Source organism: Pseudorasbora parva, chromosome 23 (assembly GCF_024679245.1).
Source record: "Pseudorasbora parva isolate DD20220531a chromosome 23, ASM2467924v1, whole genome shotgun sequence".
Classification (NCBI taxonomy): domain Eukaryota; kingdom Metazoa; phylum Chordata; class Actinopteri; order Cypriniformes; family Gobionidae; genus Pseudorasbora; species Pseudorasbora parva.
Window position 1 is genome coordinate 20,675,763 of NC_090194.1, and position 15,768 is coordinate 20,691,530.

General features: G+C 36.8%; 1 protein-coding gene across 2 annotated transcripts in view; it reads left to right on the top strand.

The window, feature by feature from the left end:
* The window catches only part of tln1 (talin 1), a 131,734-nt gene that overhangs the window by 58,413 nt on the left and 57,553 nt on the right, over nt 1–15,768 (top strand). For both annotated transcript variants that reach the window (XM_067434179.1, XM_067434180.1), the window contains exons 2-6: nt 3,730–3,892; nt 11,218–11,315; nt 11,732–11,861; nt 12,719–12,871; nt 13,283–13,425. In XM_067434179.1, coding sequence (XP_067290280.1) covers nt 3,763–3,892; nt 11,218–11,315; nt 11,732–11,861; nt 12,719–12,871; nt 13,283–13,425 — 654 coding nt within the window. In that variant the 5' untranslated portion in view covers nt 3,730–3,762. The remainder of the gene's footprint in view (nt 1–3,729; nt 3,893–11,217; nt 11,316–11,731; nt 11,862–12,718; nt 12,872–13,282; nt 13,426–15,768) is intronic.

Here is a 15,768-nt window from a genome sequence, read left to right on the forward strand (position 1 = left end):
AAAAAAATCCAGCAGTTCATGTAATGTATTGTAACTTTCACAAACTTTTTTTCTAATTATGGCTAAATAAAAATTACAACATAATTCATGATAATTGTGATTTGCTGTATTTTTTTGTTATTTGCTGTGAAAATCTGCTAAAGTTAAAATGTTAGCTGAAAAATAATGTTTATTTATTAATCAATTAATCAAGTTTATTTAGTAATCAACACTTAAACGGTTAGTTCACCCAAAAGACCTCAGTTTATCTTCGGAACACAAATTAAGATATTTCTGTTGAAATCCGATGGCTCAGAAAGGCTTTTATTGACACCAATGTCATTTCCTCTCTCAAGACCCATAAAGGCACTAAAGACATTGTTAAAAGTCCATCTCACTATAGTGGCTCTACAATCATTTTATGAAGCGACGAAAATAGTTTTTGTGCTCAAAAACAAAAACAAAAAACCTGACTTGTTTAGTGATGGGCCGATTTCAAAACAAAGATTCAAACAGTTATGAAATCAGCGTATCGATTCATTACCGTTTCAGCAAATTATTTTGGTTTTCCTAAACTTTTGGATTTGAGCGAGTTTGACAAGGGCCAAATTGTGATGGCTAGACGACATCAGAGCATCTCCAAACTTGCAGCTCGTGTGAGGTGTTCCTGGTCTGCAATGGTCGTGTCTATCAAAAGTGGTCCAAGGAAGGAAGGAGTGGTGAATCGGCGACAGAGGCCAAGGTTTATTGATGCACATGGGGAGTGTGATGCTTTGGGCAATGTTCTGCTGGGAAACCTTGGGTACTGACATCCATATGGATGTTGCTTTGACACGTACACAGTCTGCATTGTTACAGACTGTATACACCCTTTCATGGAAACGGTATCCCCTGGTGGCCGTGGTGTCTTTCAGGAGGATAATGCGCCCTGCCACAATGGTTTGAGGAGCACAACAATGAGTTTGAGGTGTTGACTTGGCCTCCAAATTCCCCAGCCCTCAATCCAATCGAGTATCTGTGAGATCGCAACTTACAGGACTTCTGCCAACATCTTGGTGCCAGATACCACAGCACACCTTCAGGGGTCTAGTGTAGTCCATGCCTCGACGGGTCAGGGGTCAGGGCTGTTTTGGCAGCAAAAGAGGTCCAACACAATATTAGGATGTTCATAATGTTCTGCCTAATTGGTTGTTAAATAAATAAAAATAATGAATAAATATAAAATAAAATAAAATAAAACTAATATATATAGTGCGTGCGTGCGTGCGTGTGTGTTGTAACTATAATTTATTCTGAAGCAATATTCTCACCAGTGTTCAATCATCTTTGACATATTTAAATCTGCATATTTGGGATATTTTGTTTTATTGAATCATTTCAAATTTGTGATATTTTTACCTTTTATAAAGGACATTTCCCCCCTTATCTTATTAAATAGGCTATCCTTCAGGTTTAATTTTATATTGTTAAATTTGATCAATATATTAAATTAAATTAAGACACTATAAGGGCTGTAAACAATAAAATGAAATGATTTACACTGAAAAATTACAACTGCATTAAATAATGTTTTGAGATTTGTAGTTTTGAATAGACAAAATAAGAAATGTTGGAAAATATGTTGAAACATGAAACTAAACCTCCAGTAGGTGGCAGCAGGTGGCCGTCTTAATGAGAGTCATTGAGTCGTTCATTCAAACGATTCATTGAAACACTGAATCGTTCAGTAACACACTTGTTGCTGTGAGACGCGTTACGGTTCTGCTGTGTGAACGATTTTCGCTGCTGAAATCGAAACAAAAGCACTCAATATTTCATCTAAAATGTAAGTGACTTTAAGTGAATGTAAATGTAAGTGAATGTTAATTTATTGTTTATAAAGCTGTCATATGAAATCAGTGTCAGTTTCAGTTGTGATGGTATTCAGGAAACAGCTTAAATGCTCTAGTGTTGTAATTTCTCCTCGAGAGGCTGCACGAGTGTGTGACCTTTTTATCGTCAGTTCATTATATATTATCATCCACTATCGATCGCCACTTACACTAAATTAATGCACAATCATTCGTGCATTTTGGTGATTTGCTAGTTATTTTTTGTTTTCAGGCTCTTGTCCATCGGGCACACTGTAAAAAATTTAGAAAAAAAGTTACCTGGTTGCCTTAAAATTGAGTTCATTGAAATTAAAATTTTAAGTTAATACAATGAACATTTTTTGAGATTCGACAACCTTTATTAAAATATTATTAACAGATTTTTGTAAGCATATTGGGTAATTGTGTGTTTTATTTCTGATGATTTCAGTAAATCATGCCAAATAGTGCTATTTTCATGATTAATCACATTTTTGCTGATTTTGCCAAAGATTTTTAACATGTAGGCTTGGAGAAATAAGGAAATACTTGATCTAAATATTTAACTTGTACTATATAATGAAAGAAATGACTCATGAAACCAAAATTTTAGGTTGACTATTGTAAGTGGACCTAAATGAATGCTACATGTATAATTTTATTTATTTTTGTTTCTGACCAATGAGTGGTTCCTGTTTATATATATATATATATATATATATATATATATATATATATATATATATATATATATATATATATATATATATATATATATATATATATATGTTTATATATATATATATGTTTATATATATATATATATATATATATATGTTTATATATATATATATATGTTTATATATATATATATATATATATATATATATATATATATATATATATATATATATATATATATATAATGGTGTGAGGGACTGCTGTATCAGTAGTTTCTGTGTTTTTTTTTTGTGTGTTTTTTAGATCTACACCTTTATATCTTAATTCATCCAATGACTGCTCATCTTCATTTCAAATTATTTCATATTTTCCAAAGATTGTGGTAGCCTATATCATGGCTCATATCCCATATTACTGTCATTTCCCATTTGTCAGTTTTTCTCTACTTCACCAAGGGGTTTTCCTAAATCTTTTTTTGGTTCTTGGTTATGTACAACAAAGGATATGGAATAGACAAGGAGTTAACAGTTTGACTTATTTCCTGTTTTTTGTTTTTTTGGACGACTTCAGTATGCTTGTTTTCTTGCATTGATGTTCTTTCTGATTTGGATTGTCTTTTGTGGTATTATTTGTGTGATTGCATCTTGTTTCGGTCCTGATGTACAGACTTGTTTTCTTACAAAGCAAGCAGAATTATTAATGTCATTAGTGGATTTACATGACAGAGTGATCATGTGATGGTGTATTTTGCCTCACTTGGCTATTATTTAAAATAGACCTTGAGTAAAAGTGAAGAAGGACTGCCTTTGTTCCTTTTTTCTGATTAAAATCTCAGAGTGAAATCCCCTTGCAAGAGGGAAGTTAAGCTTCTCTGTATCTTTTTCACACGCACAAAATGGGTCATATTTGCATTAACAACAAGAAAAAGGAAAGAAAACAATATATTTTACATAGCAATTTATAACCTTTTTGAAAATCATAAATATTTAATATACAAAACAGGATGAACTCTTAATAGCTCTTAAATTGTTGCTTTTATACATCCAGCAATCTGTTTCTTAATTTAGTTGCATGATAGCTAAGGTTGCCATGCCACTGTACTGTATATAAACCAAACATCAGTGATACTTTTAGAAGTGAACCTTGGAAAATATGAAGCATCACCATGTTAGCCTGAAAAGAGTGTTGACAGTTTGTTTGGTGTACATTTGTCTTACAGGAGTAGCAGTGGCACAGTCCCGTAGTGTCAGTCATGGTGGCGCTGTCGCTGAAGATCGGGGTGGGGAATGTGGTGAAGACCATGCAGTTTGAGCCCTCCACCATGGTGTACGACGCCTGTCGCATCATCAGGGAGAGAGTCCCAGAGGCACAGCTCGGCCAACGTGAGTTTACAAACACTTTTGTGTTCCTAATAGTCAGTGTCGAAAATAACGCTCTTCAAAGCAACACTTAACTGTAATCGCAATATTTTTAGCGGGAACGCGCATGTAACAAATACTTTTTTAATCAAGTAATGCAATTACAATTACTGAAATTTAAATGAGTTTGTTACTCACGTTACTCTCTTTTGTGAAAATGAATGTTTCATTTCTAGGCCCTTGCCCGGCCTGTGTTTTTTTATTTTTTTTATTTTTATGCTCCCTATTACACATTGTTGCAGCCATTATAATAGTTCAGTTTTGTTTTTAAAGTCAAAGTAGTTATATTTGGTTTCGTTTCTTTATTAAAGGGTTAGTTCACACAAAAATACAAATTCTGTCATCATTTACTCACCCTAAAGTTGTTCAAAACCTGTATGACTTTCTTTCCTATGCTCAACACAAAAGAAGATATTTTGAAGAATGTTTATAACAAAGCAGAGAGAGCAACCATTTACTACCATAGTAGGGAAAAAATATGGTAGTCAATGGTTGCTCAATAGTTGCTCAGGGGCGACAGTGGCTCAGTGGTTCATGTAGATTGTCTACAAACCGAAAGGTTGGTGGTTCGATCCTCGGTTCCACCTGACCAAGTGTCGAGGTGTCCTTGAGCAAGACACCTAACCCCAACTGATCCCGACGAGCTGGATGGCGCCTTACATGGCTGACATCGCCGTCGGTGTATGAATGGGTGAATGTGAGGCAAAATATAAAGCGCTTTGGATGGCCATAGGGTCTGTTAAAAGCGCTATATAAATGCAGTCCATTTACCATTGCTCTGTCTACTTTGTTACAAACATTCTTCAAAATATCATATTATCAATATTTCATTTGTGTTCCAAAGATGAGCAAAGGTCTTACGGGTTTGGAACGACATGAGGTTGAGTAATTAAAACTTTCAGTTGGAGTCAATCTCATGCCAATCTTGAATACCTGTATAGATTAGTATTGCATCCTCCATATCTCTGAAAAGTCTAGTTTTATCTAGTCTTCATATCTAGTTTTATTATATTTATAAAAGAAAGATAGGCTGTACCGAGTCTTTCCGGAAAAAAACGAGCAGCTGGAGGCGTATCGTGTGGGTGGAGCTAAAGAGCCACGAGCATGCGCAGCTACTGCGTTGAGAGCGTCTAAGAGCTGTGATATCCTCAAACCTGGAAAAGAAAACGTTACCCTAAATAAACCATGGCTATCAATCAGATTCAACTATACATATATGATCCAGAATCAGATCCGGAGGCTGAAATTGAACAGGAGCAGCAGCAGCAGGATGTCTCAATGTGTTACTACAACTTTATTTGCTTAGCGACAACAATTGTGTGTTTATTCGTGGTTTAAAAGGCCATGGTTAGGTTTATGGACTATTGTGTGTGACTAAATGTTAGCAGTAGCAAGCGGAACGGTTTTACATGTCAGACTAGTGTTTACATAGAACAACAAGGAAATACTAGAATTGCGCTTTGTGTGAACAAAGGTTTAATATGTTTGGGGTGGTTTTACAATAAACAAACTGACACCTATAGTGTTTAGGTAAACAAGTATATTTAAACACACCATACATTGCAAGCTACATTGATAAATTAACTTTACACGATCGTGTTGTTTACTGATTTGTACTTACGCGACCATAGCCAGCATCATAGACATTTGAAGCAGTTTTACTCACCGCCTGCTTCAAAGCATGACCGTGAACCTTTATCGCTGGGACCGCTCCGTCAAAAACACACTTTTTTGGTGGCACATTTGATTTCGTGAAGTCCTGTGACATCTGCAGCCGGCCTTCCTTAAGCCAAGCAAAGCGTGTTTATGTGCTTTTGCTCTCTCGCTCTGGTCACGTGTGCCCGTACAAGGACATTCCACCTCATCTGACATCACACAAACCCATCGAAAAAAACTCTCCGAAACTTGTGAGAAACCGGAAGGAGTATTTTTGACACAGAATTACTTCATCAAACATCCTGATACATATCTGATTACAGCATATATAGCCTATAACATGCTCACACGTTTATTTTTTAATAATTTGCCAGGAGTAAAATTTACATGTGGTTTAAACAACCCAATGCATTTACAGTTTCAGTTTCGCCTGAAAATATCTTGTCAGAGAAAACGAATGATGCTCGCTGCTGCTGGGTGACACTAAACCCTGTACTGCCGCTTGATTTGAAGGCCTGTTGCCCTGTTGGTTACGATAAATTGGTCTAAAAATTATGCGTATTGTGTTTGACTGTTCAATACTGTTCGTATTTAAAAAGCAGACATTAAAGTAACTTTAAAGTTACTTTCCCTAGTAACTAATTAATTTTGATATACAATAATTGGTTCAGTAATTCAACTACTTTTAAATAAAGTAACTAGTAACTGTAACTAATTACTAATTTTCAGTAACTTGCCCAACACTGCTAATTGTAGATTTGTTTATCAGGACTTGGTAACACTTAATGAGGCAAGCAAGTTACTTATGTTTGAAATCTAAAGCACAATTTGAAACTTGTATCATATTTCTACATATACAAAAATAGAAACAAAGAAAGAAACTTATACACTTACACTTTATATCCTGTTACAGTGTAATAATATATTTAGGTACTTACTGAGTAATATTGATGAACTGCATGTACTTCTATAGAGGTAGGGTAGGATTAGCATTTGGTTTAATGTTGTATGCATGTAATTGTGAATATTTGACTGTTTTTAGAGTAAGTACATATAACAAGGACACTGTAAAATAAAGTTACCAAAAGTCCCTTTCCCATGTCCTAACCAGATGCGATGCGATAGATTCCAGCGACAAGCAATACAGATACATTTTGACCCATTTCTTAAATGAGATTAAAATTTAAGATGTTCAATATTGTATTTTTTTCATAGACACTGCTTCGTTAATAGCCTACAGCTGTCATCGCCAACAAAATTACAAAAATTATCCATTTTGGCTAAAATCCTAACATAATATCTCAGATTTTGGTTTCCTTTTTAGTATTTGCTCCACCCCAGATTCCCTTCACTCCAAAGGAAAAAAAGTACCAGAGAAGCCAAAACATACCACAGAAATGAAGCGTAAATCTAGTTTGTGCTGCGGCGCTATAATGGGCCTGTATCAGGGTGCGGCTGAGTCCCAGCTGTTATGTAATAGTCCTCAGAACCGCTCTACATACTTGTCTTAACCTGCGAGTCATTTGTCTCTTTGACAAACTGCTCTTGTCCAAACTTAGCAGCTTATGTGGGATGTGAAGCAGTCTTAAATAGCTCGTCCGTCCGTGTTGCTGCATTAACTTTAGAAGACACTATCTAATCCCAAAGAGAAAAAGCTCAAAATATTTCTCCTATCACCATTTTTTTTTAAAATTGTAGTCAAAGTGTTTACATAAACTGAGCAGTAATTCAGGCTCAAATTTGAGTAAAATAATTCTTAATTCCTAAATTGACAATCACTTGAGGAAAAAATTCAAAAAGTCAATATAATACAGTGCCTTGCGAAAGTATTCGGCCCCCTTGAACTTTGCGACCTTTTGCCACATTTCAGGCTTCAAACATAATGATATGAAACTAATTTTTTGTGAAGAATCAACAACAAGTGGGACACAATCATGAAGTGGAACGAAATTTATTGGATATTTCAAACTTTTTTAACAAATCAAAAACTGAAAAATTGGGCGTGCAAAATGATTAGCCACCTTTTGCTGTGATTACAGCTGTAAATCGCTTGGGGTATCTCTCTATCAGTTTTTGCCCATTCCTCCTTGCAGAACAGCTCGAGCTCAGTGAGGTTGGATGGAGAGCGTTTGTGAACAGCAGTTTTCAGTTCTTTCCACAGATTCTCGATTGGTTTCAGGTCTGGACTTTGACTTGGCCATTCTAACACCTGGATATGTTTATTTTTGAACCACTCCATTGTAGATTTTGCTTTATGTTTTGGATCATTGTCTTGTTGGAAGACAAATCTCCATCCCAGTCTCAGGTCTTTTGCAGACTCCATCAGTTTTTCTTCCAGAATGGTCCTGTATTTGGCTCCATCCATCTTCCCATCAACTTTAACCATCTTCCCTGTCCCTGCTGAAGAAAAGCAGGCCCAAACCATGATGCTGCAACCACCATGTTTGACAGTGGGGATGGTGTGTTCAGGGTGATGAGCTGTGTTGCTTTTACACCAAACATAACGTTTTGCATTGTTGCCAAAAAGTTCAATTTTGGTTTCATCTGACCAGAGCACCTTCTTCCAAATGTTTGGTACGTCTCCCAGGTGGCTTGTGGCAAACTTTAAACAACACTTTTTATGGAAATCTTTAAGAAATGGCTCTCTTCTTGCCACTCTTCCATAAAGGCCAGATTTGTGCAGTATACGACCGATTCATTGTTGTCCTATGGACAGAGTCTCCCACCTCAGCTGTAGATCTCTGCAGTTCATCAAGAGTGATCATGGGCCTCTTGGCTGCATCTCTGATCAGTCTTCTCCTTGTATGAGTAGAAAGTTTAGAGGGACGGCCAGGTCTTGGTAGATTTGCAGTCGTCTGATCTCCTTCCATTTCAATCTTATCGCTTGCACAGTGCTCCTTGGGATGTTTAAAGCTTGGGAAATCGTTTTGTATCCAAATCTGGCTTTAAACTTCTCCACAACAGTATCACGAACCTGCCTGGTGTGTTCCTTGTTCTTCATGATGCTCTCTGCGCTTTAAACGGACCTCTGAGACTATCACAGTGCAGGTGCATTTATACGGAGACTTGGTTACACACAGGTGGATTCTATTTATCATCATTAGTCATTTAGGTCAACATTTGTTTATTAAGAGATCCTCACTGATATTCTGGAGAGAGTTTGCTGCACTGAAAGTAAAGGGGCCGAATAATTTTGCACACCCAATTTTTCAGTTTTTGATTTGTTAAAAAAAGTTTGAAATATCCAATAAATTTCGTTCCACTTCATGATTGTCCCATTTGTTGTTGATTCTTCACAAAAAAATACAGTTTCATATCATTATGTTTGAAGCCTGAAATGTGGCAAAAGGTCGCAAAGTTCAAGGGGGCCGAATACTTTCGCAAGGCACTTTAACTGGCCCAAACCTAACTGGGCCAGTAACAATTCTCAATTCCCGTTTCAATACTACAGCAAAAACAACTATTCAAATATTGTTCAATTCAAGTTAACAGTAATAAAATATGAACATCTAGCCGTTATGTGTGTTATTGAATTTTTGTTGGTGGAATGGTCCAAAATTTTACAATTATAAATGTATACCACTAAAGAGTTGCTGCATTTAATGATATATTAATAATAAATTCATGTAAATATCAGTGTTGAAAATTGGCATTTGTTTGGCTTGACTATAGCACACAGGAAATCACATGCACACAGGACTAAATAAGCTGCAATTTTGCCATTTTTCATGAGTACATATTACATACCTCTCATGAGTTTGGACGTGTCTCGAAATGCTTCTTAGATGTGCAACAATTGACATTGTTCTTCTTTAAACTTAAAGGGGTAGTTCACCCAAAAATGAAAATAACCCCATGATTTACTTGCCCTCAAGCCATCCTAATTGTATGACATTCTTGACTTGTATCATATTTCCACATATAAAAAAATGGAAACAAGGAAAGAAACTTATACACTTTATACACTTTATATCCTGTTACAGTGTAATTATATATTTAAGTACTGAGTAATATTGATTAACTGCATGTACCTCTATAGAGGTAGTGTAGGATTAGGGTTTGGTTTAGGGTTAGTTGCATGTAATTGTGCATATTTTAATGTTATTGAAGTAAGTACATGTAACAATACATGTAATGAGTTTGGACATGTGTCTCGAAATGCTTCTTAGATGTGTGACAGTTGACATTGTTATTCTTTAAACTTAAAGGGATAGTTCACCCAAAAATGAAAATAACCCAATGATTTACCCTCAGGTCATCCTAGGTGTATATGACATTCTTCTTTCAGATTAATACAATCAGTTATATTAAAACATGCCCTGGCTCTTCTAAGCATTATAATGGCAGTGAATAGCAGCCCAGAATAGCAGCCCAGTATCCATCCGCTATAAAAGTAATCCACACAGTAATCCATAAAGGCCTTCTGAAGCAAATCAATGGGTTTTTGTAAGAAAAATATCCATATTTAACTTGTTATAAAGTAAAATATCTAGCTTCCGGCAGACCACCTTCTGTATTCAACTTAAAGAAAAAGCATAACTGGCCTAACGATGACGTCGGACCTGTAAGCATTTTTTAACTGCGAGAGGCGTTACACTTTCTTCGTAATTTGAGTACAGATGAATAAATATATTTTTCTTACAAAAACCCATCGATTCGCTTCAGAAAGCCTTTATTAACCCCCGGAGCTGTGTGGATTACTTTTATAATAGGATGGATGCACATTTTAGCCTTCAAATTTTGGGCGGCCATTATAAAGCTTGGATTATCCAGGACTGTATTCGTCTGAAAAAAGAATGTCATATACACCTGGGATGGCTTGAGGGTAAGTAAATTATGGAACAATTTTTATTTCTGAGTGAACTATCCCTTTAAACATTTTTGTCACTATTTACTCACCCTCATGTCATTCCAAGACCATAATAATATATTACTTCAGTGTAAGTCAAAACGAGAATTTCCAAGCTGGTTTTTTTTTTTTTTTTTTACAAGTGAATGATAAATTATACTGCCAATTTCTATAAAGGACAAAAAAGAACGATAAGAAGCCGTTCACACAGAACATGTTTTTGTATTCCACTTAACGGCTTTTCCATTGTTTTTCTGGGCTGAATTCGAGATCGCCCCTTAACCCTTATTCACTATTCCCTGCATTAGTCCATTAGTATAGTTTACTTGAAGTGAATAAAAACGAGTGTGTGTGTGCATTCGGACAGCTGTTGTCTCTACATCGGATGTATAGTCGCTATTGTCGTGCAATGTGGGACTGAATAATGTAAACTATGGTTTTGTAATCCACTACAAATGGCTGTCCCTTCAAATGGTGCCCTTTTTAAGGGTATAGGGGGTGATTTCGAATTCAGCCTGGGTAAACACAAACTAGCCCAACATCTTTGCCCATTGCATTCACTTCTTGCAGCTTTTCGCACGACACAACATTCTTAAAATGTGGCACTCTATTTAAAAGAAGTTCAACTTTTAAACAATTTTTTTACACGTTATGTCAGAAAGATGAACCACATTAGGAATGATGCATTTATAAAATTCTGAAAATGCTCAGTTAATTCTCTGATCTTGACGTTCTTGTCAGGTTGTAAAACTGACTGCCCATTATCTCTACTGTCTATTTACAGCCAGTGACTATGGCCTGTTCCTGTCAGATGAAGACCCAAAAAAGGGCATCTGGCTGGAAGCAGGCAAAGCTCTGGACTACTACATGCTGAGAAATGGGGTAAGTGTAGAATATTTCATCAACTTGAAATTTTGATTGTGAGTTAAATCTCTAAAATGTGGGAGGGGAGAATGACAGGTGTGGTATTCATGGGCGATGATTGTATAATTGCATTGGGACTAATTTGATCAGACTGACATGTTTTAAATATTTTTGAAATGTTAAGCATTTTTAAGCTGTTGCTGGTAACTGATGAAGCATGGCTCTAGCAATGGTAAATGATAAAATGGAATTGTAAATTAATTTGGGGCATTGGAAAATGGAAACATGTAAATAGCAGCATTTTTAAAAATATATATTACGTTAGCGTGATAGTCATTAAAAACTAACTCTTATCTAAGAGATTCATAACAGTGGTGTATGTAATATGGAGGATTTTTTGTAAAGAATATTTCATAAGAACATGTTTTTTTTAGGACACTCTGGAGTACAAAAAGAAACAGAGACCCCTGAAGATTCGCATGTTGGATGGAACTGTTAAAACGGTTATGGTGGATGACTCCAAAATCGTCAGTGACATGTTAATGACCATTTGTGCCAGAATAGGTAAGTTATCGTCCATATGACTGACCAGTCCTAAAAAAGTTAACACTATTCTGGCTGCTTTTTAGTCATTTTTAGGCCGGAGCTTTCCTGCCTTTGTTAACACTTTATTTTGATCGTCCACGTCTGACATTCTATTTACTATAAGTAACTTTTCAACTGCATGTCAACTAGCAGTTATTAGAGTATTAGTAGACTGTCTGCTTAATATCTGCTAACTATTTAATATCTGCCGGGGCGGCAGTGGCTCAGTGGTTCATGTAGGTTGGCTACAAACCAGAAGGTTGGTGGTTCGATCCCCGGTTCCACTTGACCAAGTGTCGAAGTGTCCATGAGCAAGACACCCAACCCCAGCTGCTCCCGACGAGCTGGATGGCGCCTTACATGGCTGACATCGCCGTCGGTGTATGAATGGGTGAATGTGAGGCAAAAATGTAAAGCGCTTTGGATAAAAGCGCTATATAAATGCAGTCCATTTATTTATTTTGATGCATGATGAACAGACTAATTACAAGTAACTTTGCACGCCAACTTGGTTTACCAACCCAAATTTTAAAACTAACCTACAGTCTACTAACACTGTTTCAAAATTACTTATAGTTAGTTGAATGTCCGAAGTGGACCATCGAAATAAAGTTTAACCCTGGTTTATATTATACATAGATAGCAGGTCTTTGCAAGTTAAACACTGTCTGGCTTGAATACACAGCAAGAGTTTGCTAAGACTATATAATGTATATAATATAAGACTATATAAATTGTAGATAAAAAGGATCTTTAGAGGTTTAGAGGATACTAATATGACCTTTTGAGAAACTGTTTGAACTCATTGATATATTAAAACACTTTTGGTTTCTCAGGCATCACAAACTATGACGAGTACTCACTGGTGCGTGACCTGGGAGAAGAGAAGAAGGAAGAGACTACGGGAACACTGAAAAAAGACAAGACCCTCCTGAGGGATGACAAAAAAATGGAGAAACTCAAGCAGAAACTTCACACAGATGATGAGTGTATGTCTCATTCTACTCAGCATGAAGAAAACAAATATTAGTTTATATTTGCTATTTTGGAAGGTCCATATTACGTACATATACAACACATTCATAACATAACTGCACACTACCTGTCAAACATTTCTACAGATCTGTTCATTTGTCATTATTACTATTTTCAATATTATATTATAATATTAAAGCTATCAAAACATACTCAAACAGAATTAAGGGAGTTTTGTAGTCACCCAAATATATATTCTCAAATAATCTGGATGCTTGTTGTCTCCTTTTCTTCACTATGCGTTCCAACAAATCAAATAAAAAATGCCAAATTCTAATTTTATTTTTGTGTTAAACATACATTTAATAATAATCAAATCTAGTTGAATTCACTGATATCAGAGCTGTATTTTAACGTACATACAGTGAATTGGTTGGATCATGGGAGGACGCTGCGAGAGCAGGGTGTCGAGGATTTTGAGATGCTGCTTCTCAGGAGAAAGTTCTTCTACTCAGACCAGAATGTGGATTCCAGGGACCCGGTGCAGCTCAACTTGCTCTATGTACAGGTAAGGACCATAGAACGTCACCTTTACGTCATAATCGTGTCCTTATGTCATCTTTAAACTAGGGCCGGGACTCGATTAAAAAAATTAATCTAATTAATTAGAGGCTTTGTAATTAATTAATCGAAATTAATCGCATATAAATATTTTAGCTGAGAACAATGAGAAGTCATTTTTCACATGTATTTTTAGTATACCATTGAATAATGACTGAATACATAAGCTTAATCAACAAAATAGTTTATTTATTTCAGTCCAGCAGACCAGTGCAATGTTTGCCATTAAGTGTAGCAAAAGCATATCTGTGATATTTGAGGCTCGATGTGCTGCGGTGATACGCTAATTCCTTGTTGTATAGCGGGGTGTCCAATCCTGCTCCTGGAGGGCCACTGTTCTGCTGAGTTTAGCTCTAACCCCAATTAAACACACCTGTACCAGCTCATTAAGGTCTTATTAGGCATACTAGAAACTTTAGCAGTGTATTGAGGCAAGCTGGAGCTAAACTCTGCAGGACGTCAGTGGCCCTCCAGGACCGACTTTGGATACCCCTGTTGTATAGCTTGCACACAACCATGCTCTTGTCGACGCTTCCATCATTTCGTTTTTTAAAACTAAATTTCCCATCCACGGGGCCAAGCAAAGCGGTCTCATCAGCATCTTCGTCCATGTTCACTATGGTTTGTTGTTTTCATGGTTGTTGTCGTGACTCATGAGCGCTAGTTGGTGTTCCAGTATAATCGGTCCGTCAAAACTCATTCATTGAAAAACGTTCCGCGGGGCAAAAATAAGTGCGATTAATTTTTTTTTTTTTTTTTTGCGTAATTAATTAACGCGTTAAAGTCCCGTAGTTAATTAATCTTAATTAACGCGTTAAAGTCCCGGCCCTACTTTAAACTTAATAAAAGGAAATCGTATTTCTCTTTGGATAAAAATCTGTTCCATACAGATGTTTTCCATGTTTTTAAAGGGTCATGAAACCCCCCTGCTGCAGCGGTGTTTTTTCACACCTTCGATTTGAAAAAGCTTGTTAAAAGGGGAGTGGTCGACTGTGAAAAGGTGGGATGGTATTGTGTGGAAAGAGGGAATGTTTGCATAAATAGGGGAGTGTCTGTCAGTAGGTGCTGAGCGGTTCTGAGACATGTTCTTGGTTCACGTTGGCATTGTTTACCACAGTGAGATTAGATGAGGGATGAGTACAGCGAATGAGAGAGCTATGAGTGGCGTGCAGCAGAGATCGCAAATCATTCAGCTCTTCAAAGTTCAAACCAGCATAATTCAGTGAGAAATGAAAATAAATGTTATTCTGCATGACGAAATATTTTGCAAACGTGATAAAACTATATTTGTCCAAATATGCACGCTGTTTGGCAAGATGAACAACGCGCCGACTTGATAAGAGAACGTGAACCACCCAACATGCGATGTGATAAGAGATGTGTAATTCTAGATCGGGGTAAAAGCGAAGAGGTTTGAGGCTAGTCTCGACCGCGCATTGCCGTGATGATCCGCGCTGTCTATCACTCGGCAGCTAAATCTATATTTGTCCAAATATGCATCACACTGTTTCACTAAGAGCCCGAACACATGCGGTTTAGTGCATGGCTGTGACCACAAATAAAACGGAGAGGACGTGGCTTTTGTTCATTGGCCTACAGATTACAGATGGGTTATTTTGCACTCCTGACATAGATAGTCAACGCTTGGAGGTTCGGCGTGCGATTCCTCAGGTGAATTTTACTTTACCGAGCCTTTGTAGCAAAGGCTTCCACAGACGGCGCCGGTTACAGCTCGCTCGGCGCCCTTTACGTTACTTCGAATCAGCACAATGCCTAGCTTTCCTCCGTGACTTTTCCGCACGCTGCTTCCAAAACTTCCCCACCATATCTCTACAATAATGATGTAAGACGAGCCTGACAGAAGTGACTGTCTCATGCATATTAACTAAATTATCTTGTATGCATACTACAGCGCAGGGATTGGACTGAATGAGCTTTATGTCATGAATATATATGGAGAATCGCTCGGAGCGGTCGACGTCAGCATGTGCCCAGCTGCCCATACTTGGGCCGAAAAGGCCGTGCCGACGTCAGCATTTGTGACGTTGCTCCGACTAAACTTTTCAAACCGGAAGACAGAAATCGCTCTGAAAAATGCAAAAATAACTATTTTCACATATGCATACCATTAATGAGTACCTTTAGTGTTTTCAATGATGTGCAGCCTATACATATCTGTTTACATCTCAAAAAAAGTGTTTTGGGGTTTCATGACCCTTTAATCTACCCAGTTTCTGTTTCTGTGGAATTATACAGGGGAAGCCCACATTCACATTAAAATGTCATATGT